Genomic DNA, 24,152 nt, shown 5'->3' with positions numbered 1-24,152 from the left:
GGGTGTCAAAGTGGCGCTGACTGAGGCAGCGCCCGGGAAACAGTGGGAGAATTTGAAGGAGAGTGTGGGGCATGGTTTTCCCAGTACAGTGGTACCTCTCAAGACGAATGCCTCGTAAGACGAAAAACTCGCAAGACGAAAGAGTTTTTTATTTTTTGAGTTGCTTCGCAAGACGAATTTCCCTATGGGCTTGCTTCGCAAGACGAAAAATTCGCAAGACGAAAAAACTCGCAGAACGAATTAATTTCGTCTTGCGAGGTACCACTGTAGTGATGTATGGAAGTGAGAGCTGGACCATAAAGAAGGCTGATCGCCAAAGAATTGATGCTTTTGAATTATGGTGCTGGAGGAGACTCTTGAGAGTCCCATGAAGAAGATCAAACGCATCCATTCCTAAGGAAATCAGCCCTGAGTGCTCACTGGAAGGACAGATCGTGAAGCTGAGGCTCCAATACTTTGGCCACCTCATGAGAAGAGAAGACTCCCTGGAAAAGACCCTGATGTTGGGAAAGATGGAGGGCACAAGGAGAAGGGGACGACAGAGGACGAGATGGTTGGACAGTGTTCTCGAAGCTACCAGCATGAGTGTGACCAAACTGCGGGAGGCAGTGGAAGACAGGAGGGCCTGGTGTGCTCTGGTCCATGGGGTCACGAAGAGTCCGACACGACTAAACAACAACAACAACAAGTGGGGCAGCCCGGCGCGAGCGGAAGACGACCCGAGCGGGAGGCCGCTCTCGGGAAGGGGCTAGCGGGCGCAAAGGTGCAACAAAGCCCGCGGCGGGGGGAAGACCCAGAGCCCGGCTGGGCGCCACGTGCGAAGCGTAAAGGCCTCGGAGCGCGCGAGGAGCTCCCCATTGCCGGCGACGCCTCCGCGCTCCCTTCCACCCCCCGGGGCTGGGAGGAAGGGGGCGTGTGAGCAAGCCCAGAAAGAGAGAGCCGGCCAGTGGACACCCCACCCCTCCACACTTCTCTCTGAGGCGATTCGGGGAAGCCCAGACGCTTGGCGAGGCTCCGGCGAGAGGAGCGCGCCAAGGCTTTTCCGTTTTTCGCTGGGCGAGGCGGCCAAGCCCTCCCTCCCTCCCTCCCTCGCGCCGCAACAGGGCCGGGGGCGGGTTTCTGGTGTTCCTTGCAAACTTCCATCCTCTCACCTCTGCGGCGGCTTCTCCCTCCCTCGCAAGCCTTAGGAAGCTCGTGAACTTGTTGCCTCTCCATTTATGAGCGGGATCTCGGTGGGCGGCAGGAGAAGATGGAGGGCTATTGAGGAAGAAAGAAAGGGGGATACAGCGCAGGTAAGGACGGACTCTTCTACTCTCTTTCGGCTGGTTTTAACTCAGGTTCGTGGCGGTGGGCTCCATCCTTTCCCCCCTCATAAAGGACTCTGCAAAAGGCCACCTGTCAACTGAGCACAACCCTTCAAGGCATCTGATAAAAGTGGACTTTAGTCCGAGAGAGCTTATGCCATAATAAAGTGGGGTTTTTTTTGTTTAAATGCGTGGGGAACTTTGGGTTGCTGCTGCTGCAGCCTGCAAGTGAGTAGAGATTATTTCTGAGGCTGCTTTGGAGAACTTACTTGGGGGGTGCATGCTCTTTATTTGTAATTTATTTGCTTCTTAGCGCTGTGGTGAATTTTTAAAAAAATGGTGTGGTGCTATGGATTTCTTTCCAGAAGCCTGGCTTATCACTGAAATAAGTTGGGTGGCAACTGCAAAAGGAAGGATGCCATTGGTGTCATTCATTGTTTTCAAAGGGTTTTACTTAGACTAGACGCACTGAAATTAATGGACCTAAGTCAGTCCTGTCTCTTATGCACACAATGGGTCTGCTCCAAGGAGGATGGACCTTGGTGACAACTTAAAGGCTGCCGGCCGGACTTTTTCTTGTTCCCCGGCCAAGCATCCCTTTGGTCAAGTTACGCAATTACTATTTTGTGCATGCAGCCGCCGGCTCCTTTCACACAGCAGACCACATGCACGAAAAGGGAGAAAACAAGTAATTAAGAGCAGATCTCCCAACAATGTCCGTGCGTAATGACGATCAGCAATCCTGTCTGCAAAAGGACAGCGACAAATTTCTCTTGTCTTGTGAATGTTGAGAAACTTGATCACCTTGCAGGAGCTACTGTAGCTGGAATGAGATAGCATCTGGGTCAGATCTGGGCTCTGCCATGAACTCACTATGCCTTATTAGAGATTTGGGGAGGAGGAGGGCTGGAACCAAAAACAACAATCATTTCTATTGTTGTTGTTTAGTTGTTTAGTCGTGTCTGACTCTTCATGACCCCATGGACCAGAGCACGCCAGACACTCCTGTCTTCCACTGCCTCGTGCAGCTTGGTCAAACTCATGCTGGTAGCTTCGAGAACACTGTCCAACCATCTCGTCCTCTATCGTCCCCTTCTCCTTCTGCCCTCAATCTTTCCCAGCATCAGGGTCTTTTCCAGGGAGTCTTCTCTGCTCATGAGGTGGCCAAAGTATTGGAGCCTCAGCTTCAGGATCTGTCCTTCCAGTGAGCACTCAGGGCTGATTTCCTTCAGAATGCATCTTGCAATCCATGGGACTCTCAAGAGTCTCCTCCAGCACCATAATTGAAAAGCATCAATTCTTCAGTGATCAGCCTTCTTTATGGTCCAGCTCTCAATTCCATACATCACTATCTATCTATCTATCTATCTATCTATCTATTATTATTATTATTATTATTATTATTAGCAGCAGCAGCAGCAGCAGCAGCAGTATTCATATCACACCACCCTCTAAGCTAGGATAGAAATACCTTATTTCTCCCATACACACACACACACACAACAACCCTATGAGGTTGGCTAGGCTGAGAGTGGGTTACCAGCCCCCTGTCACCTAGAGGGCTGGCAAAGCAGAGTAGGGATTTGAAGCTGCCTCTCCCTGACACTCCCTAACCATTTGCAGCATGCTAGAGCAATAGAGTCCACCATTCTAACCTTCTAGATTCTGCAATTATTATGCTAGCTTGTGAAATTAATTACTCAATATGTATTACTCTTAAGGAGTGGAATGCTTCATACAATCAAAAGCGCTATAGAATGCTCAGTATTGACTCAAGACTCTGTACTGGAAATCTAGCATTTACTTTCAAAATATTAATTAATCTAAAATTAACCTAGCCAAACAGTAAACACTGTTTATTCAAATTTAAGACTACTCAGTGCCCCTTTAATCTACTGTTGAACTCTGCTCTGATTCTGCAGCATTAACAAAACAGGAGGAGGAGGAAGGGGGCACTGCTTGTAAAATCTAAAAACCGTGGGGAAAGTGGGATAAAGTTTAACTGCTGTCAGTCTTGTCATAGCTTATTAGCTTTCTTAACCACCACAGTCGTCTTCTAAACTTCTTATTTTTTTTCTTTTTCTGAGGCCTAAATTGCTTGGCAAAGAAGGACTCAACGTGTTTTTTGGCAAAGACAAACCACAAACAGATTTATGAACACTCTAAATAATGAAAGAGTGGGCTTATTTATTTGGAACAATAGACTCAGTAGCGTGTCAGATTTCAGTTTTTAATACCTGTCAACACGAACTCTCTCCCCTCCCCACATTCACTAAAAGAAAGAAGCTGCGAAGGAATGTTATTTTCTTAAAAAACAAACAAGAAACCCCTGCAGAGATGTGTTTTTTTAAAAAAATAATAATAATATGGAGGACCTTTCCTGTACTGTTTCTAAGGCAGGCTTTATTCTAAACAAGTCCTGAGGTCAAAGATACAAATTTGTGACTTCTCATCTTGACATGATAACTTGTGTTGTGTTCTGTTTCTTACAGTTTTGTTTGTCCACGCTTGCTAAGATTGCTGTTGCGTCAAGGATGGAAGGTACAGGAAGACGCAACCCCTGTTTTCTAGGATTTCTGCTTGGATTCTGCTGGACCGCTTTTCCTCGCAGTGGTGCATGTCCTAAGCACTGCGCCTGCTATGTACCCACCGAAGTACATTGCACATTCCGGTATTTCACTACCATCCCAGCACAAATCTCCCCAAATGTGGAGCGCATCAACTTAGGGTAGGTTTACAACAATATTGCTTGAATATTGAATAAGGAGAACCAGTTGCCCCCCACCTGCTACAACTAACATGCCATAAGAGACTTAACTGGGGCACACACTTATCCGCGAAGCCCCATTTCACTGACTTGGAGGAGATCAAAGACCACCTGGCTTCATTCCTTGCCAATCCGTGTATCAACTTTCACTTAAATTAAGCTCTGATTCATTTGATCAACTGAGACATTAACCAAGTTTGAAATTGCCTATGATGACAGGATGGACCGTCTGTGTGTTTGTCATCACATGAGTTTTCTCTCTTTCCCGTTTTGTTGTTGTTTCATACTGGCAGCCTTGTACCTGTTTTGGATATAGTACTAAACAATGCTCTAGCATTGCATAGAGAAGCACTTCTCCTCTTATGATGCAGCCACAAGATTATCAGAAGCAATGGTATCTAGGTTTTTGTTTTTATTTTAAATAGCTAGAGTACATCCCTGGCAGCTCAGTGTCATGGAAATTGCAGGTCCCATGATGCTTAGTTGTTCTGGATGCTCCAAGTATAGTATTCCGATGAAAGCCTCAGGGTTATCCTATCGAATACCATAGGTTTGGTATGACTGAGGAAAGGTCTGGGGATGCTGTTACCTATTTAAAGATTTCCTCCCCTTGTATTTCAGCCAAAAAAGGCTCCCAACGTGACTTACAAATCATTTCTTTTTTTAAAAAAATGTTTCTGCCCTCAGATTTATGCTCTAAAAATGGACAGCACCAAAGGAAAATAGATAGGGAAGGAGAAGGAAATAAGCTGATCTGAGTAAAAGTTCTTAGTTACAAGTGCCTCTAATGACCAGTGCGGATGGAGACACCAAAAATGGTTAGTCTGCACTGATCATTTGCTGCTGTATCCTGTCGTGCAGGACCTCCATACACTAACTCATGCAAACTCTCCTTACCTGTCTGCACTATAGGTAGCTTTAGGGATAGGCATAGAGTAAGATTGCAGGGGAAGGCACCAGTGCCTGATTTGGATTCAGTAAATGATTTGTGTCAATGCAGGTTCAATACTCTGTTCACAGTACAGGTTACGTTCAACAGTGCTTTGGTGAGGGGAGGCCCTGGCTCTGCCCTGTGGACCTTCTTACTACATCCACTGAAACTAGCAAGGAGTCACTGTGACAGATAACTAGAACTGGACATGAACCCTTATTGTGAATACTAAAGAGCACTAAGAGGTTAGGCTTTAAGGTATAAGCCCTGCCTAAACTATTCCAGGGTCTTTGCTGATGACTTAGGAGGTATGCTTCATGGAAAGCGTGATAGCATTTTATTGTTTACATTGTGAATTCGTGAGTATCTACTATATGGTTTGGTTTGCTGTGCTTTGGGAGCTCCAGCAGGGAAGTGGAATATATCTATTTTAAGTAAATAAAGTAACCTGTATAATCACAAGTCAAAGGCATTCATTCTAGGGGTGCGCATACCTACGAATTTCCATCTGCCACTGTACTGATAAAGCTATTCTGAAATTGACATGGCAAGTTTTAACTAAAATTTATTTGCTTATTTGCAAAAGAGAGACTCTGTTTTTGTTTGTTTGTTTTGCCTTTGAACTATAGCTGACTGACTAAACCCAGATCTGGAATGAAATGTTTGTTACAGTTACAACAGTTTGGTTAAACTGACTGAAACAGATTTTTCTGGCCTGGAGAAGTTGGAGTTGTTGATGTTGCACAGTAATCAGATACATACAATTCAAGACAGGACATTCTCTGATTTGCGCCTGTTGCAGGTAAGAATGAACTGGGAATTATCCATCTGTGCCAAATTTTTACCTTCGGCCCTTTTAAAAATGAATAGCATACATACTATGGGTACAGGTTCACAGCCTATCTAACTTCAGTTTTAAAAGTTGTTCTCACTGCTGAACCAACTGCCCCCTTGCTTTAATGTAACATTTGAATATGGTTGCTTTTTATTTGTCAGATGGTGTTCCTATTTTGCTCAATTTTTTATATTATTATTATTATTATGTCAACAGGTCTTGAAGATGAGCTACAACAAAGTCAAAGTTATTGAAGCAGGCATGTTTCATGGTCTCATGAGTTTGGTACGGTTGCACATGGATCATAACCAAATTGAATTTGTAAACCCCAAAGCTTTCTATGGCCTTACATCACTGAAACTAGTCCACTTGGAAGGAAATTTGCTCAAGCAGCTTCACTCGGATACTTTCGTCACCTTGTGCTACCTCCAGATGTTCAAAACATCCTCCATAAAGCATATCTACTTGTCTGACAACTTGCTTTCTTCTCTGCCTCGAGACATTTTCACATATATGTCTGAGTTAGAAAGCCTCTACCTTCACGGGAACCCTTGGGCTTGTGACTGTGAAATGAAATGGTTTGGTGAGTGGGCGGAACGGCAGCCAGGTATCAAATATTCTCTTTTTATTTATATACTCAACTTGCATTTATTTCTGGAAGCATTTTTACCCTCCCCTGACAAGGATTCCAAAATGGTTTCCATAAAATAAAAAATAAAAATAGTAGGAGATTCATGTGGCTGTTAAATAGTCCATTTGAAACCTTTGCGGTTACTCTGTGTATTGTATTATGTGCCAATTATCCCATAATGTAACAGCATTAAAGCAATTTAAGAACATATTATACCATTGATATCAGAAATCACAAAAATGCAGAACCACCAACAAAGAATAAAACTTCATGCTAGCCATAGTCCAATAGTCTAAGCACTATTATTAAGGGCTAAAAACAACCCACCACCATAAAGGCAGAGACTGAAATATTGCTATCAATGTTTAAATGGTGTTAAAAGCAGATACAATTATGTTAAAAGGCTTGGGAGAACAACAAAAAAGTATTTGCTGTTGAAAATGCATTAATGTAGGTGGCAGGTGAGTCCCCACCCCACCCAGATAGCTTGTCCTGCAACAAGGGGACCACCAATATGAATTCCTTTTCCCCCCCAATAGCCACACTCTCTACTTCATATCGAGAGGGTACTCTTCCTCAAAAGGGCCATTGGTTCTGTTGGCAGTGTCACTTAACCAGCTATTTTCCCACAGAACATGTGTAAGAAAATACCTCAAACTGCTGGTGGTCTCCTTTAAGCTATTCTAATTTTCGCCAGCACTTCAATTTACAGTGCCCAGGAATCACAGCACCACAATAATTGTTAGGATTTTCAGCATAGCATCGTATACCTTAAAGAAAAGAAAATCTGAGAGACCACATCCTCCTTCAAATAATATCTAACCACTAGGGCTATCCCCTGATTAAATAAATCTTACGTTGATCAGACGCAAGGCTGATGGTCCTGAAAAAGCACATGGATTTTGTTTTAAGATTGTGCTTGAGTGCACCACACCTGGCACATTAGATGAAGCTTTCCCTCAAGTGTGCCTGAAACCTAGTTTTTGTACAGTTTTACGGTCAACAGTACTTGTATTTGCTAAAAAATCTGATGCCAGATTAATTGGGGTGTCCTTTTTATTAAAGAAAATGTTGCAGCCTTCTTGATCATAAATACAGAATATTTTGATGTATTTCATTTTATATTAGGGCACTTTCAAGTCTGTAGAGTCAGTCACATTTTCTTTATTAATGGAACAGTAGAGATTGCTATATTTGAATCCATTGTTTTCATAACTAATTGTAAACAGAAGGGATTTTTCCCCTGGACTGCTTCACCAAAAGATGTGTTTGACAAATGATTCCCTGGAGAGATAATACAGAAATGAGAATTTTCACCAAAATGATCTAGAGATTTGACAGCTCTTGCATAGAACTTCCACAGGAATCTAGCCTTTGTTCCTCTCTTGTTTATATTATCCCATAGTTATAAGAGAAAAATGCAACTTCCTCCCTCTTCTCTGGTATGTGGCAAGAAGCTTGTGTTACAAACTTCACATTATGGAGATGCCAAAAACTTTAAATGAATAAAATAGAACAATCGCAAATAAAACTGTGTCTGGCAAAATTCCTCCCCCAAATATGTATTTGCCGCCGTTTAAAGATATAGGCACAGATAGGTTACTGTTCTGATCCTACAGCATATGTTTTTATTGCAAAAACTTGTATAAATGAGTAACAGATAGAACAACAACGTGTTCTAATATATTTCCAATTACAATACCAAGTAGAAAAATGGAATACCTCTTAAAAATGATATGTTCAACTCTTGTTTGAAATAATTTGAAACCCATGGTGGAAGCATTCCTAACCAGTGGGGTGGGAGAGTAGATATTTTCTATCATTGGAAACTATTTTGTTGCTAGATCAGTGGTGGGCAGGGAACGAACAGTTTTCTGAATGCAATTATGCATTCGCATGCCCATTAGAAAGGGGGGGGGGAATCTAGGGCCAAGAACATGCACATTGAAGCAAGATGGGGACATAACACAGGACCAAAGTTCAAATTCCAACATAAACTTTGGGCAATGGGCATTAAACTTGGGCCTTACCCAAATCTGTCTTCTCTGTTCTTGTGTAATTTTTCTAATGTCTACATCTAGCATCCTTTTGCCCTTGTGCTCATTCTGAGGGCTGAGTCCTAGGCCTTTGTCCTTGTTCTGGTTCCTTTCCATCCTATTCTGTAGAAACCATGGCTAATCATCAATTACTGCACTGGCTGGCTCCTAAACAGATCCAAATGATTGCTGACTGAGGTCTGTCATATTTCATGGACACCAGAAATATCTATCAGCATAATAGGACCTGTTGCTTTTATACGTGAATCAGTCAAGCAAAAATGATTTTTACTGTTTCTATCTCCTTTCCAGATGTTGTCAAGTGCAAAAAAGACAGAGGTGTTTCTGGTGTTCTGCAATGCCCATTGTGTGCCAATCCTGGAATTTTTAAAGGCAAGCAGTTAAGTGGCATTCAACCCTCAGATTTTAATTGTGTTAAGCCAACTATAGATCCAGCCTTGAAATTGAAAAACATCACTGCTCCTGATGATGGTGGCTTTACGTCAGTTTCTCCCAGAGATTTTATGGCTCCCATAGGATCCATGGTATTCAACATGACAGACCAAGCTGGAAATCGAGCAAACCTGATCTGCAATGTGCAAAAGCCTGCAAAGATGTCTCCAGTTACACTAAACAAAATCGACAACACCACGGTACTTGAAGTATCCTTGTCAACATTCCTTGTGTGTAGCATTGACCATGAATATATTCAGCAGTTGTGGAGCATCCTGGCCCTTTACAGTGATTCTCCGTTAAAACTGGAAAGGGAACTGTTATTGACAGAAGTGCCTTACATCAGTTATAAGTACAAGCAAACAGATTCCAAAAATGACGAGCTATTCACTGATGTAGAAGCTGAACTGAGAGCTGAGCCTTACTGGTTGATGCAGGGACAAGTTTCATTGCAACTGGACAGGACATCAACCACTCTCAACACTCTGCACATCCAGTATTTCACAAATGCTCAAATTGCCTTCCTGGTCAATCTCCCAAAATCAGAACGGCAAAACTGGGCCATGATCTTACGAGAAAACACCACAAAAACTGAATACACCGTTTTAGTAGGGGGGTCTGTGGAATTGGACTGCCAAGCCCTTGGATACCCTACCCCTGTAATTGAGTGGGTATTAGCAGATGGGAGCAAGATTAGAGCTCCATATATTAGTGAAGATGGGAGAATCGTGATAAAAAAATCTGGAAAACTCATGTTACACGCAGCAGATAATTTTGACAGTGGAGTTTATCACTGTATAGGAACCAATTATGTTGATGCTGATGTCCTGACTGTTAGGATTACTGTGATAGATCCTTATATAGAACACAGCCATTTAAACGGCCCTCAGTTTTCCATATTTTTAGGTGACACGCTTCACCTTCCATGCCCATCTACAGGTGCCCCAGATGCCCCTGTTACCTGGATCTTACCTGAGCACATGGTTCTTCACCACTCTTCAAAAAACAAGCTTCTTTTTCACAATGGCACATTAAAAATACAACGAACAACAGACCGGGATGGTGGTTACTTCATGTGTGTCGCTGCTAATAAGTATGGCGTTGATATTTTGGTTTACCAAGTAGTAGTTGAAAGGAATTTGAACAGGTCACAAAAACTCGATATTCAGCTAGAGGATGAAGCAGCAGAAGGATCTGGCAATGAAGAGTACAAAGCTACCACCAAACCTCGAAATCCTTCATCTGCCAGGCAAACCCAAGTAACCAGCGAGGAACCCACTAAAGATTCATATATAAATCAGCCCACACAGAACAAAGCCAGTGCCAATCGCAAAGAGATTTACAGGCGCAACAAGGACAAGATGAACAAACGGTTTAGAGGGCGCCTGAGGCAATTTGATCCTTCCACTAGGAGAATTGATCCGTTGCGCTGGGCAGCATTTTTGGAAAAAACAAAGAAAAAAGCCACTTTTCCAAGTAAGCAAGAAAATGCCACAGCAAAACCAACAGTAAAGGTTCTGTTGTCCTCAAAGACTTCTGAAAATCTGGAAGAGACATCTGGAGATGATATATTTCCAGAGGAAGGATTTATTCTACTAGCAACTAAAAGACCTGCGATATCCACTCTGAGAGAAGCCTCTGGAAATGTAGTGACAGCAGAATTTGGAAGCATGTCAAATGATTTCCGTTCTTTGGCAACATCCAGCATGGTTACAGAAACCACAACTCCAGTAACCAGCCCAGCGGTTACGAATTACAAGACACCCAAGAACCAGAAGTTACTTGCAGAACTTAAACTTGAAAAAACTTCTCTCAAAGCATCTCAAACACCATCTACCAACATGGAGCCATTAACAACACCATCTTATATTCCGCCAAGTACTTCTACAGAAGCTTTCAGTACTTTTCAGAGCTCGATATCATCTGGGAGAAACAATTTGCATCTAAATGCCACACCAACAATTATACCAGCAATGAATATTACCAAGAATACCCTGTCTGCAGCTACCCACAAAAATACTGAAAAACCTGATTTATTTACAGAGGCAACTGAGAAAGTATCAAAGAAATCCAATCAGCAGGTATCTCTAGTGACAGCCAATGTTCCTGATGATGATATATTTAGTCATATGTATGCTTACAGTACACAAAAAATAGTGCCTCGGTTACCTTCAAGCTCAACCATTGTCACTCACCAGCAGATTAAGGTAGTTGGGGGTGCTACAACTCACAACCCACCACTCCCCCCCAGGCAGTATAGCAGACGAAGAAAAATCTCTAATAGAAGACGAATAATTAGACCTGGCCGTATTTCCAACATTGCAGGTCGGAGATTTGCTTTTGTTAAATCACGGTTTGCTCAAGCAAGTACAACTCTACCTCCTCCTGTAGAAGTGAGCACACCTGCCTTATCTCCTCCCAACAAATCTCTTGAACAGACTGTCTCTCAAGCTCCTGTTTCCACTTCATTTAAAACTCGTTACCCAGAAGCAACTACTGCAAATCAGTTTTGGGCATTCTCAAGAAACAAACTGGTTGCAGCTGAAGAGCATACAACTTCAACAACAATCCCCTTCTATCCTGAAAGCACACAAGTTCTATCGCACAGAGAAGCAAAATCTGGTGGAGCATTACAAGGAATCACCGACGCAAACCCATCATTTAGCATCAGACTCCCAAAGGCAACTATCCATAGCCCCAGGACTGGCATGGAAACCACAACTACCATGTCACCTTTGGTTATGAAATCTACCCTTTCTGCTCTTGGAACTAAGGCCTCTTCCGTTGTTTCAACAGGGGAAATTCCTTTGCATAATTTCTTTGGAAGCAATCATGCACAAAAGCAGCTACTGGAGAAGGAACCCGAGTTGCAAACAAGCAGAGAACCCTCACCTACAGTATCTGTTTTGCCTCTCCAAACTACAGTTCCAATGCCAGCATACACAACATCACATACATATAAAAGTGCTGTTTCAAAGACAAAGATCCGAACTGATGACCACCTAATTCAACCCACCAGTGACAACATGATGCTAGTAAAACTAGTCCCCCTGCTATCGCTCGATGCTTCAGAATTGCCATCTTCAGCCTTTGCCTCCAATCTTACAACTGTTCTAGGAAAAGAAACAGATGCCACCAGCAGCATCCTACCAATTCTCACTCCAACTACTACTGTCCGTGTTAAAACAAACGTTGGCAGATTCAGAGCGTTAAGACCAGGCAGAAGGAGGGGTCAGAGGAGGAGAAGGCCTCTGAAAAATCCCGTGTCTTCATACAGAAACCTCATTCTCAGCAAAGGTTCTGCTACAATGTCCAAAAAACCAACGGCTTCTCCTGCTTTTACAACAGCTGAAAGCATAAGGCAAGCTGCCAGCCCCCTAACAGATGAACTGTTTTCGAAATCCACTAGTATGGATGCCATTAGAACTACACCACAGACACCCAGTCCTGGCACAACTGGCACAGTTGCAGAGAATAAATCTACACCAGCCACTCAGGTATTAATAAGGAATATCCCTACCAAAAATACGGTCACTATTGAGATAGCAGTGGATAATTCGTCTTCTGAAAAACCTGCAACCGTCATCCCACTCACTGTATCAGTCTTGGACACAGCCAGCCCAATCACAGCAATACCAGGCACAGCCTTGGTAACACGGACACCAGAGTCCAGCAGACTAACTCAGGCTACTACAGTGGGTGCTAATAAGGAATCAAATCAGACTGTAGGATGGGAAGCTAGCAAAAAAGGCCAAACAACAAAAGCAGCCTTTTCTCTTAAAATTGAGATAAGTACCCAAACTCCTACTAATGCAAGATACCCCAACACACGGTCTCCTAGCCCATTAGCACCCCAAACAACGCTCATGCCAGTTATCACACAAACCACTGCATCTCCCAGGCAGGGGGAACTGTCTTGGCAGGAGGCTGCAGAAAGTGGCGAAACTTTCACGGTCAGCACATTGGGCAGATTTAAGTCCCCACAGAGCTCCACTCAATATACTCCTTTGTGGAGGAAGAATAAGAACAATCAGGTGAATAATTGGGCTGAGAAGACCATAGACCAGGAAGTCACTACCACCAATCAGATAACCTTAGATTTGTTCCACCAACGCAGGGGGGCAAGACCCAGGATAATTGGAGGGAAACTGGCAGCGTTTACTGTCTTGGCTAATTCAGATGCTTTCATCCCTTGCGAAGCCAGTGGGAACCCTCGGCCAATAATACACTGGACCAAGGTATCATCAGGTACGTTTCTCAAGTTTACATGGAATATTTCTTTCTCCTTTTTTGATATACACAAGAAACAAGCTAGGATGTCGTGTGTGCAGTATTAATATCTTAAGAATGCTTATAGCCCTATGGTTGGGTTTTGAGGGTGCAATGAGAACCATTGTGTTATAGAGATTTGTGTGTTGGGCTAGGATTGGGGGGACTCTGGTTCAAAAGTGTGTGGCCCTGGGGCAGCCATACTCTCTGCAATAGCCACCCTCTCCACCAGGCAATTGTGAGGACAAAATGGAGAGCGGGGGGAGAGAACCACATGTATTGCCCTGAGCTCCTTAGAGGAAATGTGGTTTTATAAATACAATCGTGCCTTTGAACACAGTTGTAGAAATCCTTTCTTCTTCTGTGGGACTTGAAAAGCAGTACAGTGGTACCTCGGGTTACATACGCTTCAGGTTACATACACTTCAGGTTACAGACTCCGCTAACCCAGAAATAGTGACTCGGGTTAAGAACTTTGCTTCAGGATGAGAACAGAAATCGTGCAGTGGCAGCAGGAGGCCCCATTAGCTAAAGTGGTGCTTCAGGTTAAGAACAGTTTCAGGTTAAGAACGGACCTCCGGAACGACTTAAGTACTTAACCTAGGGCACCGTATTGGGGAGGGGTCATAACTTAGCAGTAGGGCTGGGTGATATATCAATATATCACCCCAAACCAGTTTGAAGTCCGTATTGTGATATCGGTTTTGTAATTTTTGACCTGGCAATATTTCACAAATCGTTATCTGTGTGTGTGTGTGTGTGTGTGTGTGTGTGTGTGTGTGTGTGCTATGCAAAAATGACGATACAAGAGAAACTGTGAAGCCAGCCAGTGCCTCTACATAGCTCCATCCTTATTTCAGAGTGATATATCACGATATTTTGCTGGGGATATATCACAATGTTGAAAACCAGATATCACCCAGCCCTACTTAGCAGTAGGGTATGTGCCTTGCATGTGGAAGGTCCCAGGGTCAATCTCTGTGATCCCCAGATACATCTGGAAGAGGCTGCTGCTTGGAGAGCCACTGCCAGTCCCTGAGTTAGATGAGTCTGACTCTGTGTAAGGCAGCTCCTCATGTTCTTATTCTGATGCAGGGCTGCAACTCTGATGACTTACCTGCATTTTACTTCTACTTACTATATAACTCTACATATGAAAGGATAATTCGAGCTTACAGCTGATTTTTTTGGTTACCTAATAAATATATATGAAAATACTATATTTGCTCAAGTCTAATGTGCCATCGAATCTAACGTGAACCTTAATTTTCAGAACACAATTTGGCCAAAAAAAGTGAGCATTAGATTTGAGTAAATTCGGTAGTTTATTAAAGTGGGGTTTTTAGGATGAAAAATTTAGAAAAGGGAGAAGCACAAGAGCAATAGAAATGCAGTAAAAAAACAAACAAACAAACAAACACCATTTGACTTGCCAAGCAAATAAAAAAGTAAGATTTTAACACAGAGATTAGGCTAATTTTATTTCCATCTCTTTCAACTAGGGGTTGATGCGTCAAAACACAAGCGTGATAACAGATTTGAGGTTCTTCCCAACGGGACTCTCTCCATCCAGAACGTCAACATCCAGGACCGCGGACAGTACCTCTGTGTTGCTGCCAATCAGCATGGTTCCGACAGGCTTCTTATCACGTTGTCCGTGGTGACTTATCCACCTCGAATCTTGGAGGGAAGGTCCAAAATTATTACTGTTCACTCTGACAAGCCAGTAGCCCTGAAATGCACTGCCGAAGGCCGTCCCATTCCTACCATAACATGGATCCTCGCAAACAAAACTTACATCTCAGAGTCTTCTATGGGAAATGAGGCTGTTTCTGTGCAAGCAGATGGCACGCTGGTGATAAAGAGAGTCAGCGTTTACGACAGAGGGATTTACACATGCACAGCAAGCAACGCAGCTGGTTCAGATACAATGACAGTGAGGCTGCAAGTTATTGCTGCGCCACCCATTATACTGGAAGAGAAGAAGCAACGTATGTTGGAGAATATCGGGGCAAGCTTGAAGCTGCCCTGCACAGCCAAAGGAAACCCACAGCCCTACGTTCACTGGGTTCTCTTCGATGGAACAGAGGTGAAGCCTTTGCAGTATATAAATGGCAAATTTTTCCTTTTCCCTAATGGAACCCTTTACATCAAGAATATCAGTCCTTCTGACAGTGGGAATTATGAATGCATAGCCACCAGCTCCACTGGCTCAGAGAGGAGAGTGGTCATCATCCAGGTAGAACATAGCGATACAGTCCCCAGAATCACAGTTTCATCTCAAAGACTGACTCAGCTGAATTTTGGGGACAGGTTGCTTCTGAACTGCTCAGCTACAGGGGAGCCAAGACCCAAGATAATATGGAGATTACCTTCAAAAGCTGTTGTTGATCAGTGGCACAGGTAGGTCGCGTGAAAATCGCAGCATTACTTATTTGCTTGATTAGCTACCATATTTTTCTGTATATAACATGCCCCCATGTATAAGACGTCCCCTATTTGGGGGAACTCCAAATGGAGAAAACGGGGGGAGATTGTATCCATGTATAAGACGATCCACAATTTTGAATATATTTTTTTAATAAATAAAAAAACCCTAGTCCTATACACGGAAAAGTACGGTATATTGTAACCATTGGGTTTCGCATTGGATAGTGTTGTGCTGGAGGAGAATGACAAATGAACTGTTCTGCCTTTGTGTCAAAGAGGGCTGAATCAAACAAATGAATTTCTTTACACCCTTTGCTGAGCTGCTCTGGTACTTTGATACGAGGGGTGTCTAGCTGTCATTTGCTGAGTGACTTGCAGAACAATCCAAACCCTCCTTACACCAGGCTGTGGAGTGGTAGTGGTCAAATTTGATGGAAGTGTTTCTCAGCCAACTCTGCTGGCTAAGTCAGCTCTCTTGCCAGCCGCCAGCCATTGCCCTGACCTTTCTACTCAGATGCTGTGAGAGGCACAACTGCATTCCTTTAAACTCCACTAACAGGTGTGGAAGCTTTGGACTGCACCTTTAGATGCCAGAGCAGTACAGTGCTACAGTATTTAAGAATGAGACTGACGATATAAGGGTTGAAGCACATTTTACCATACTGTTCCAGTCCAGTTAGGGCTGTCTTCACTACAGCCGCTTCAGGGACAAGCAAGGCTCCTATGAGTTCTTGTTTGTAAATGTATTATTTCCATTAAAACCTCATTCCTAGGTTGGGTGGTTGCAGCTCCACAGCATCAATATCATAGTATTTTATTTTGGACGAGTTTGCTTTAACTCATAGTAATACAGTTCTGCCCAACATTTTGGCCACTAACCATCAATTGAGTTCTTAAGTGAAGCCAGTGGTTTCCATATTAGAGCTTGGCAGTAACAAATCTTGTGATCTCTAGACTGACCTAGCATCTAAATCCAAACAGATTGCAGATCCCTGAAGTCTGGTCCACATAATTAACATCTGCCAGCTCTCTGCAAGGCTTCCAAACAGAATGAGCAGAGGAGTGATATGTTTGCACTTTCCTGATCCAAACTAGTGCATGTCATATGAAGAACAAGTAGGCTTGCAGTTCGCTCTTACATTTGACAAAGGAAATTTCCCACCAAGTCAAGCTGTACTTAGAGATGGAGGGAGAGAGGCTTCCAAAGGCTTCCACACAACCTGGAATCCTGCACAATTCTGATATAAGACAACATGGAAGCCTTTGCACATACATCTATGTGTGAAGCCCCCATCCCACCCCCCATTGCGCAGAAGTTCACACAATATGCACTGATGCCATGGGAGGAGTTACTTGGTGCAGCCGTACACTCCACTCATGACTCCTGAAGAGGGCTCAAAGGAACTTCCAAATGCTTCTACTCAATGCACTCATATCTTAGCTTGTCTTTAATTCTTAAGTTATAATGTCATTGAGAATCAGCAGTGTTACAGTTAGGGTCTCCGTCTTTTTTGGCATACAGTGGTACCTCAGGTTAAGTACTTAATTCGTTCTGGAGGTCCGTACTTAACCTGAAACTGTTCTTAACCTGAAGCACCACTTTAGCTAATGGGGCCTCCTGCTGCCGCCGCACCACCGGAGCACGATTTCTGTTCTCATCCTGAAGCAAAGTTCTTAACCTGAAGCACTATTTCTGGGTTAGCGGAGTCTGTAACCTGAAGCGTATGTAACCTGAAGTGTATGTAACCTGAGGTACCGCTCTGGTTGTGGGCTTCCCATAGGCATGTGGTTGACCGCTGTCAAAAGAGAATTCTGGACTAGATGGGCCTTTAGCTTCTCCCAGAAGGGCTTTTCTTATGTTCTTAAGCAGGCATAGGCAAACTTGGCCCTCCAGTTCCCATCATCCCTGACCACTGGTCCTGTTAGCTAGGAGTGATGGGAATTGTAGTCCCAAAACATCTGGAGGGCCGAGTTTGCCTATGCCTGTTCTTAAGTATATCAGACTAAACACCTTTCCTTTCTTCCATTGCTTTTTAGAATGGGGAGTCGAATCCATGTGCATCCCAATGGATCCTTGGCTGTTGAAAGAGTCACAGAAAAGGATGCTGGTGACTATATATGCGTGGCTAGGAATAAAATGGGAGACGACTTGATCCTAATGAAAGTCAGCGTGACAATGAAGCCTGCAAAAATCGATCAAAAGCAGTATTTTAAGAAACTGGTGCCTTACGGGAAGGACTTGAAAGTGGACTGCAAAGCTTCCGGGTCCCCAGAACCAGAGATATCTTGGAGTTTGCCAGACGGCACAATGATCAACAACGTGATGCAAGCAGATGACAGTGGGCACAGGTCTCGTAGGTACACTCTGTTTGACAACGGGACACTGTATTTCAACAAGGTGGGAATAGCTGAAGAGGGCGACTACACGTGTTATGCTCAAAACACACTTGGGAAAGACGAAATGAAAGTGCACATAACAGTGCTAGCAGCGGCGCCACGGATCAAGCAGAATTCCAAGACCTATGTAAAGATCAGAGCAGGAGACACTGCAGTTTTCAACTGTGAAACCACAGGTCAACCTAAGCCAAACATTTTCTGGTTGTTGCCTTCCAACGACATGATTTCAGCTTCCAATCACAGGTATTTTCTTCATGTTAATGGATCCTTGTCCGTCACAAAGGTGAGGCTCATAGATGCTGGAGAATACATATGTGTTGCTCGCAACTCTGGTGGAGATGATACAAGGCTTTATAAACTTGAAGTAATCTCTAAACCGCCTCTCATCAATGGGTTGTATACAAACAAGACTATCATTAAAACAACAGCCATAAAACACTCAAGGAAACAAATAGACTGCAGAGCTGAAGGAACGCCCATACCCCAAATCATGTGGATTATGCCTGACAATATTTTCCTAACAGCCCCATACTATGGGAGTAGAATAACAGTACACAAAAATGGGACTCTTGAAATTCGTAACGTAAGGTCTTCAGATACGGCAGAGTTTGTCTGTGTGGCACGTAACGATGGCGGAGAAAGCATATTGGTGGTCCAACTGGAGGTGTTAGAAATGCTTAGGAGACCAATGTTCAGGAATCCATTTAACGAGAAAGTAATAGCAAAGGCTGGGAAAACTGCCTTTCTGAACTGCTCTGTAGATGGAAACCCACCTCCTGAGATAATCTGGATGTTACCCAATGGAACAAGGGTTTCCAGTGGTTTTAGAACACTCCATTACTTCTTGGGGGACAACGGCACCCTTGTCATCTACAGCCCTTCCAAAGCAGATGCAGGCAAGTACCGGTGTGCTGCTAAAAATAAAGTTGGCTACATTGAAAAGTTGGTCATATTGGAAGTTGGCCAGAAACCCACCATCTTTATCCACCCAAGAGGAACAATAAAAAGCATAAGTGGGGAACCGTTATCCCTTCACTGTCTTGCTGGCGGAAGCCCCAAGCCAAGCATAATATGGACAACCCCCAATGGTGACATCCTAGACCGGCCTCAGATTAATGGGAGATATATGTTACTGGAAAATGGCACCCTCATTATCAGAGAAACCACCATCCATGACAGAGGAAGTTATGCATGCAAAGCTCAGAACTACGCTGGTGATTCAACGGTAGTTGTTTTTGTAATTATTGTGGCACACCCGCCACGGATTACAAACAGACCGCCAAGGAATATCCGCACAGTGGCTGGGGTACCAGTTCAGCTTCACTGCATGGCACTGGGAGTACCAAATCCAGAAATTACATGGGAGCTGCCTGACCACTCGTTACTTTCCACAGGCAGCAAAGGCCGGCCATCTGGAAGTGAACTTCTTCATCCACAAGGAACATTAGTAATTCAGAATCCAAAGCTGTCAGATGCTGGCATCTATAAGTGCATGGCTAAGAACCAGCTTGGCAGCGATTCCACAGTAACATACGTTCAAGTTATCTGAGACGAGAAATGCAGCCTGAACAATTGATAACAAAGGCTAATCAGGAGCCAAAGTTTGGCTTTCGAAGATGTTTAATCAAAAGCAGTCGTGTCAGATTCGTTAAAATTGCGATTCTCAGTTTACAGTGGACACAGTAACAGACAGAAAGATTTGGAGAAAAATTGTGTCATGTTCCGATATGAATATATTAGAGGTATTTTTAAAGCGACTTTGAGAACTTAAGGCACTTACATCTTGACTACAGTCAGTCAAATGCATTGCAATATAACTTGAAATATTTAGTGCAAGGATGGGTTTGTTAAAAAGTTATTTCTTACTTCCCATTTGGTAGTAGTACAAGAAGTATGAAATGTAAGATACGTAAAGAAAAAAGAAGAAATGGGATGACTGTTCGTTACCTTGTGGACAAATATGAATATTTTGTATCTATCTTACCATTGTTTTTTTAAAACAAAAAGGTGCTGCCAGTTTTGTAATGCTGAAATTTAGTTCTGTCACGCAGGAGTCCTTTTTTGTGGGGCAATGGAAGAACCAGTAGAAAATAGTTTGATAGGGTTGTGTGTTGTTTTTTTAAAGACAATATGGATTATTTTTGTAAAATAAAAAAGCAATCAGATCTGCATATAAAGAAGTGCAGATGTATAATTGCCATTCAGCTGCTAAACATTTTACATAAAAAAAGAATATAAGGTGCCTTTAAGTTTAATAAGTATGCAATGCATGAGCAGAGACTGAGGAGGAAGCAGTAGGACAGTGTACTTTTCTTCTTGCTTGTTCTGGGCAACTGGTGGCACTTTGGCTGAAAAACTGATGCAAAGAAAGATCCTTTGGTCTACTCCAACAGAATACAGCTGTCTCCAAGAAATTGCGCCGAGTACCTTATTTATTTATTGTAAATATTTTTATATTGCCTGTCAATTATATTCTTGGGGCAGACGCAAAAGACATCTGTTTAGACGTGCCACATAGGATAGAACTAGTGATATAAGGCTGTGCTCGGTCAGAGTAGGAGAACTCTGATCACAGACCGCAGGCTATGCCAAGACCCTTCAGGCACAGAACTCCCACTGCATTATAGACTGCTGACCATACATGATTCTCTGCATCTAGTTTGTTACAGAACAGGTGAATATGCAGCTAACATGGCACAAATATTGATCCACCAGCCTAAGCCCACAACTGTTGTGTGACGCTGTACCTCCAAGAGGGAAAGCAAGAATTAGCAACCTTTTCTACATGCTTAAGATGCTAGCTACTTTATTGGGACCTGAATAAAATTCATACTTTTAAGAAATGTGCATTTAACTGAAAATCTGAAAATGGCATACCTTTTCCTGGTATGTCTGAACTATAGGAACTTGTGGTTTATTCTTACTGGCTGCTTAAAAACACACACATGAGGATCAAAATGTAGCAGCCCAGACCTAGATATAGTTTACCTGCTCCACTCCTGCATCTGAATGCATGTTTCACTTATCTTATCTTATCTTGCCTCTCTGCTAAGGCCAAGAGATGATGGCAACTCCATCACACTGCAAATATTACAACCACTATCATGCCAGTTGACTATGGGCAAAACTATAGCAGGAACAGCCTTTCTCCTGATGGAAATACAGTGGTACCTTGGGTTACAGACGCTTCAGGTTACAGACGCTTCAGGTTACAAACTCTGCTAACCCACAGATAGTGCTTCAGGTTAAGAACTTTGCTTCAGGATGAGTACAGAAATCGTGTGGTGGCGGCACAATAGCAGCAGGAGGCCCCATTAGCTAAAGTGGTGCTTCAGGTTAAGAACAGTTTCAGGTTAAGAATGGATCTCTGGAACGAATTAAGTACTCAACCCGAGGTACCACTGTATGCTGTATTCCCAGATTTGGTCTTTGCTGGGTCGAGGACATCCAGAACCTGAGCAGATAACAGGAATACCTTAACAGTATTTTCCTTTGTTCTGCAGTGGAGGATCTGTTTGGATGCAAGACTTTCACAATATCCAAGAGAAAAAGAGTTCTAAAATTGTGAGCAGCACAATGTAATAATATTACCCAATCATGTGAAAACAGAATGTTCTGGTGTGATGTTTTTAAGGGTATAAAGCACTGGTATAGAGCACCTATGGCCCTCCAGCTGTTGTTGAGCTCTTATCATCCCCAGTCACCATGGCCAGTGATCAGGGTTGGTGAGAGATGTCGTCCAACAACAGCTGGGCGGCTACTGGTCAAGAGCAATCACAACCTGTCCTTGGCCTCTGCAGTCAAGTTCCCAGTCTGTAAGAATGAAAGAGCTGCGTCAACCAAGGTTGAGAACCTGTGGCTCTCTAGATGTTGTTGGGCTCCGATCCCCATCAGCCCCAGCCAGCATGGCCAACGGCCAGGAAGCTATAGTCCAAAAACATTTGGAGAGCAGCATCCATAATTTTTATATTGCTCTAATGGAAGGTTCATCTTTTGCTTGATCCAGGTAAAGAGAAAATTAGGCTTTGCTAGCCATGTGTGTACAGTAAGCCCGCAACTTACGTGCATTACTAAGTTGGTAAAAACGGTTCCAGATGCATTTGGATGTGGCTGTGTGGGAAACAGAATACTGATCTGACCCCAGGGCTGTCTTACCCATAGGCGCTAGGGGTGTAGGGCACCTGGGCTCTCACGGGCTCTCACGGACGCCAGGTAGAGAATCCAGGGCCCGAGAGCTGAGTCTGGGGAAGAGCCCGCCAGTCGGTCGGAGTGGGCTCTTCTGCTGTGGGCGGCTCTGCGCCATGAGTTTGGGGGCAACCAAGCCAGCGAGATGCTGAGGCGGGCAGCTGGCTCCACCCTCCTGCGCAACCGGGGGGGGGGGGGGCACCGGGCAGATCTTTGCACCCCGGCACTGCATATGCTTAAGACAGTCCTGTCTGACCCATCAAGGTCATTCTTGTGTCCTTATTTAAACTCCATTTTAAAATTCATGTGCATGGGCAGGGTTCATGTAGAGAAAACGTCCCCAAAGAATGAGTAAAATAGTTTCGACAACCATTAATTCAGGTGTGCTCTTTAAACAATTTGATGTAATGTTTAAACCAGGGTGGTAAAATCCCAAGAAAATTATCAACACTTCCGAAAGAACCTATCCAAACATAGGGGACTGTCAGCAAAATGATAGATGAGCTTCTGCATAACTAAAGGCCAAATGACATTGGGACAAAATACCCTAAGTTCACAAAGGCTGAACAGGTGTAACAGAGCATGCAAGCGAGTGCTATTCTACCTTCTGGCAGTTCCCTCATTGCGAGAAGTGAGGTTACAGGGAGCTAGACAGAGGGCCTTCTCGGTAGTGGTGCCCACCCTGTGGAACACCCTCCCTTCAGATGTGAAGGAAATAAGCAGCTATCCTATCTTTAAAAGACATCTGAAGGCAGCCTTGTTCAGGGAAGTTTTTAATATTTAAAGCTGTATTGTTTTTAACACTTGATTGGGAGCCGCCCAGAGTGGCTGGGGAAACTCAGCCAGATGGGCAGGGTATAAATAAATTATTATTATTATTATTATTATTATTATTATTATTATTATTATACCTTTGCCATAATATACACAGTGGCAGCAGAGGTCAACACGCATGTGCAACTTTTTGACACACAAGATACATTAAAATATATTTTCAGCTCTTAATAACTTAAGAAAACCTACAATATTTAGGGAAATATGCTTTCATATTTCGAGGAGTAACTCCCAATGTAATGAAATCTGGAACTAGCATAGCACAAGTCCACTCCTGAAACGGAGCTTCTTCCTTTCGCCCCTTTCTAGCCCCTGGTGTCCTCAAAAATCTGTTCCAGAGGAATTGGGGACCCTCTGGAGCAGACTTTGAGGACATATGGGGAGGCAGAACAGGAAGAGGGGAAAAAAGAATCAAAAGTCATATTGCATAGGCATATCTTCATTGCATAAGTAGGCAGATACTGGATGCAAGTGGATCATTGTGCAGATGTTTTCACAACAAACACAACAGTTCAAAAAGTATTTATTACACTAAAGATTCGGACATCCTGTGGGAAGGTAGAAATGCATCAGCTGGGTATAGCAATGCAGATTTCATTTGACATAATCTGACTAATTTGCTCAGTAGAGATTGTTTATTCACAGTAAGCCTTACGATCAGCTTATCACAAGGCAAATGAAAAGTTCATACAGAAAACATAGTCAAATAGTCTCAAGTATTTTTTTAAATGCCCTACATGAGTCACATTCAAAATTTGTGCATCTAATTCTAAAAGGTTATCACAGAATACTAAAAATTCACAAAACAGTAGTTTCTTTTGATTATTCTTTACTCGAATATGAGCAAATGCCACTTCCACAAGATTAAAATAGTTTCTGTTTTTATAGTAATAAATCTGATGATAATTTACTTGTGCTTTGGCAGCAAATTTATAAATAAATACAGCTGAATTTATTTACACAACTAAAAATAACCAAATTTTTGAACACCCACCGTACAAAATAATAAGTAACTATTTCTGTGACTCTGGGGAGTGTAGACCCAGTTGAATGGATGAAGTGATTTTATTTAATATATAT

The 24,152-nt window shown here is 43.1% G+C and overlaps 1 protein-coding gene across 3 annotated transcripts; it reads left to right on the top strand.

Moving 5' to 3' along the window:
• Positions 1-728: 728 nt before the first annotated feature.
• On the top strand, positions 729-20,896 carry IGSF10 (immunoglobulin superfamily member 10). 3 transcript variants are annotated; one of them, XM_081862056.1, is made up of 7 exons: positions 729-1,292; positions 3,797-4,032; positions 5,675-5,804; positions 6,054-6,444; positions 8,817-13,205; positions 14,729-15,629; positions 17,694-20,896. In XM_081862056.1, the coding sequence occupies exons 1-7, from the start codon at positions 1,218-1,220 to the stop codon at positions 19,600-19,602; spliced, it is 8,031 nt and encodes a 2,676-aa protein (XP_081718182.1). In that variant the 5' UTR covers positions 729-1,217; the 3' UTR covers positions 19,603-20,896. The 3 variants fall into 3 exon arrangements, with proteins under 3 accessions (XP_081718182.1, XP_081718183.1, XP_081718184.1); XM_081862057.1 differs by lacking the exon at positions 729-1,292 and adding an exon at positions 1,312-1,532; XM_081862058.1 differs by lacking the exon at positions 729-1,292 and having other exon boundaries at positions 3,894-4,032; positions 5,632-5,804.
• Positions 20,897-24,152: the final 3,256 nt, after the last annotated feature.

Source organism: Podarcis erhardii, assembly GCF_964252035.2.
Source record: "Podarcis erhardii genome assembly, chromosome: 5".
Classification (NCBI taxonomy): domain Eukaryota; kingdom Metazoa; phylum Chordata; class Lepidosauria; order Squamata; family Lacertidae; genus Podarcis; species Podarcis erhardii.
This window is presented reverse-complemented; position numbering and strand designations above follow the sequence as displayed.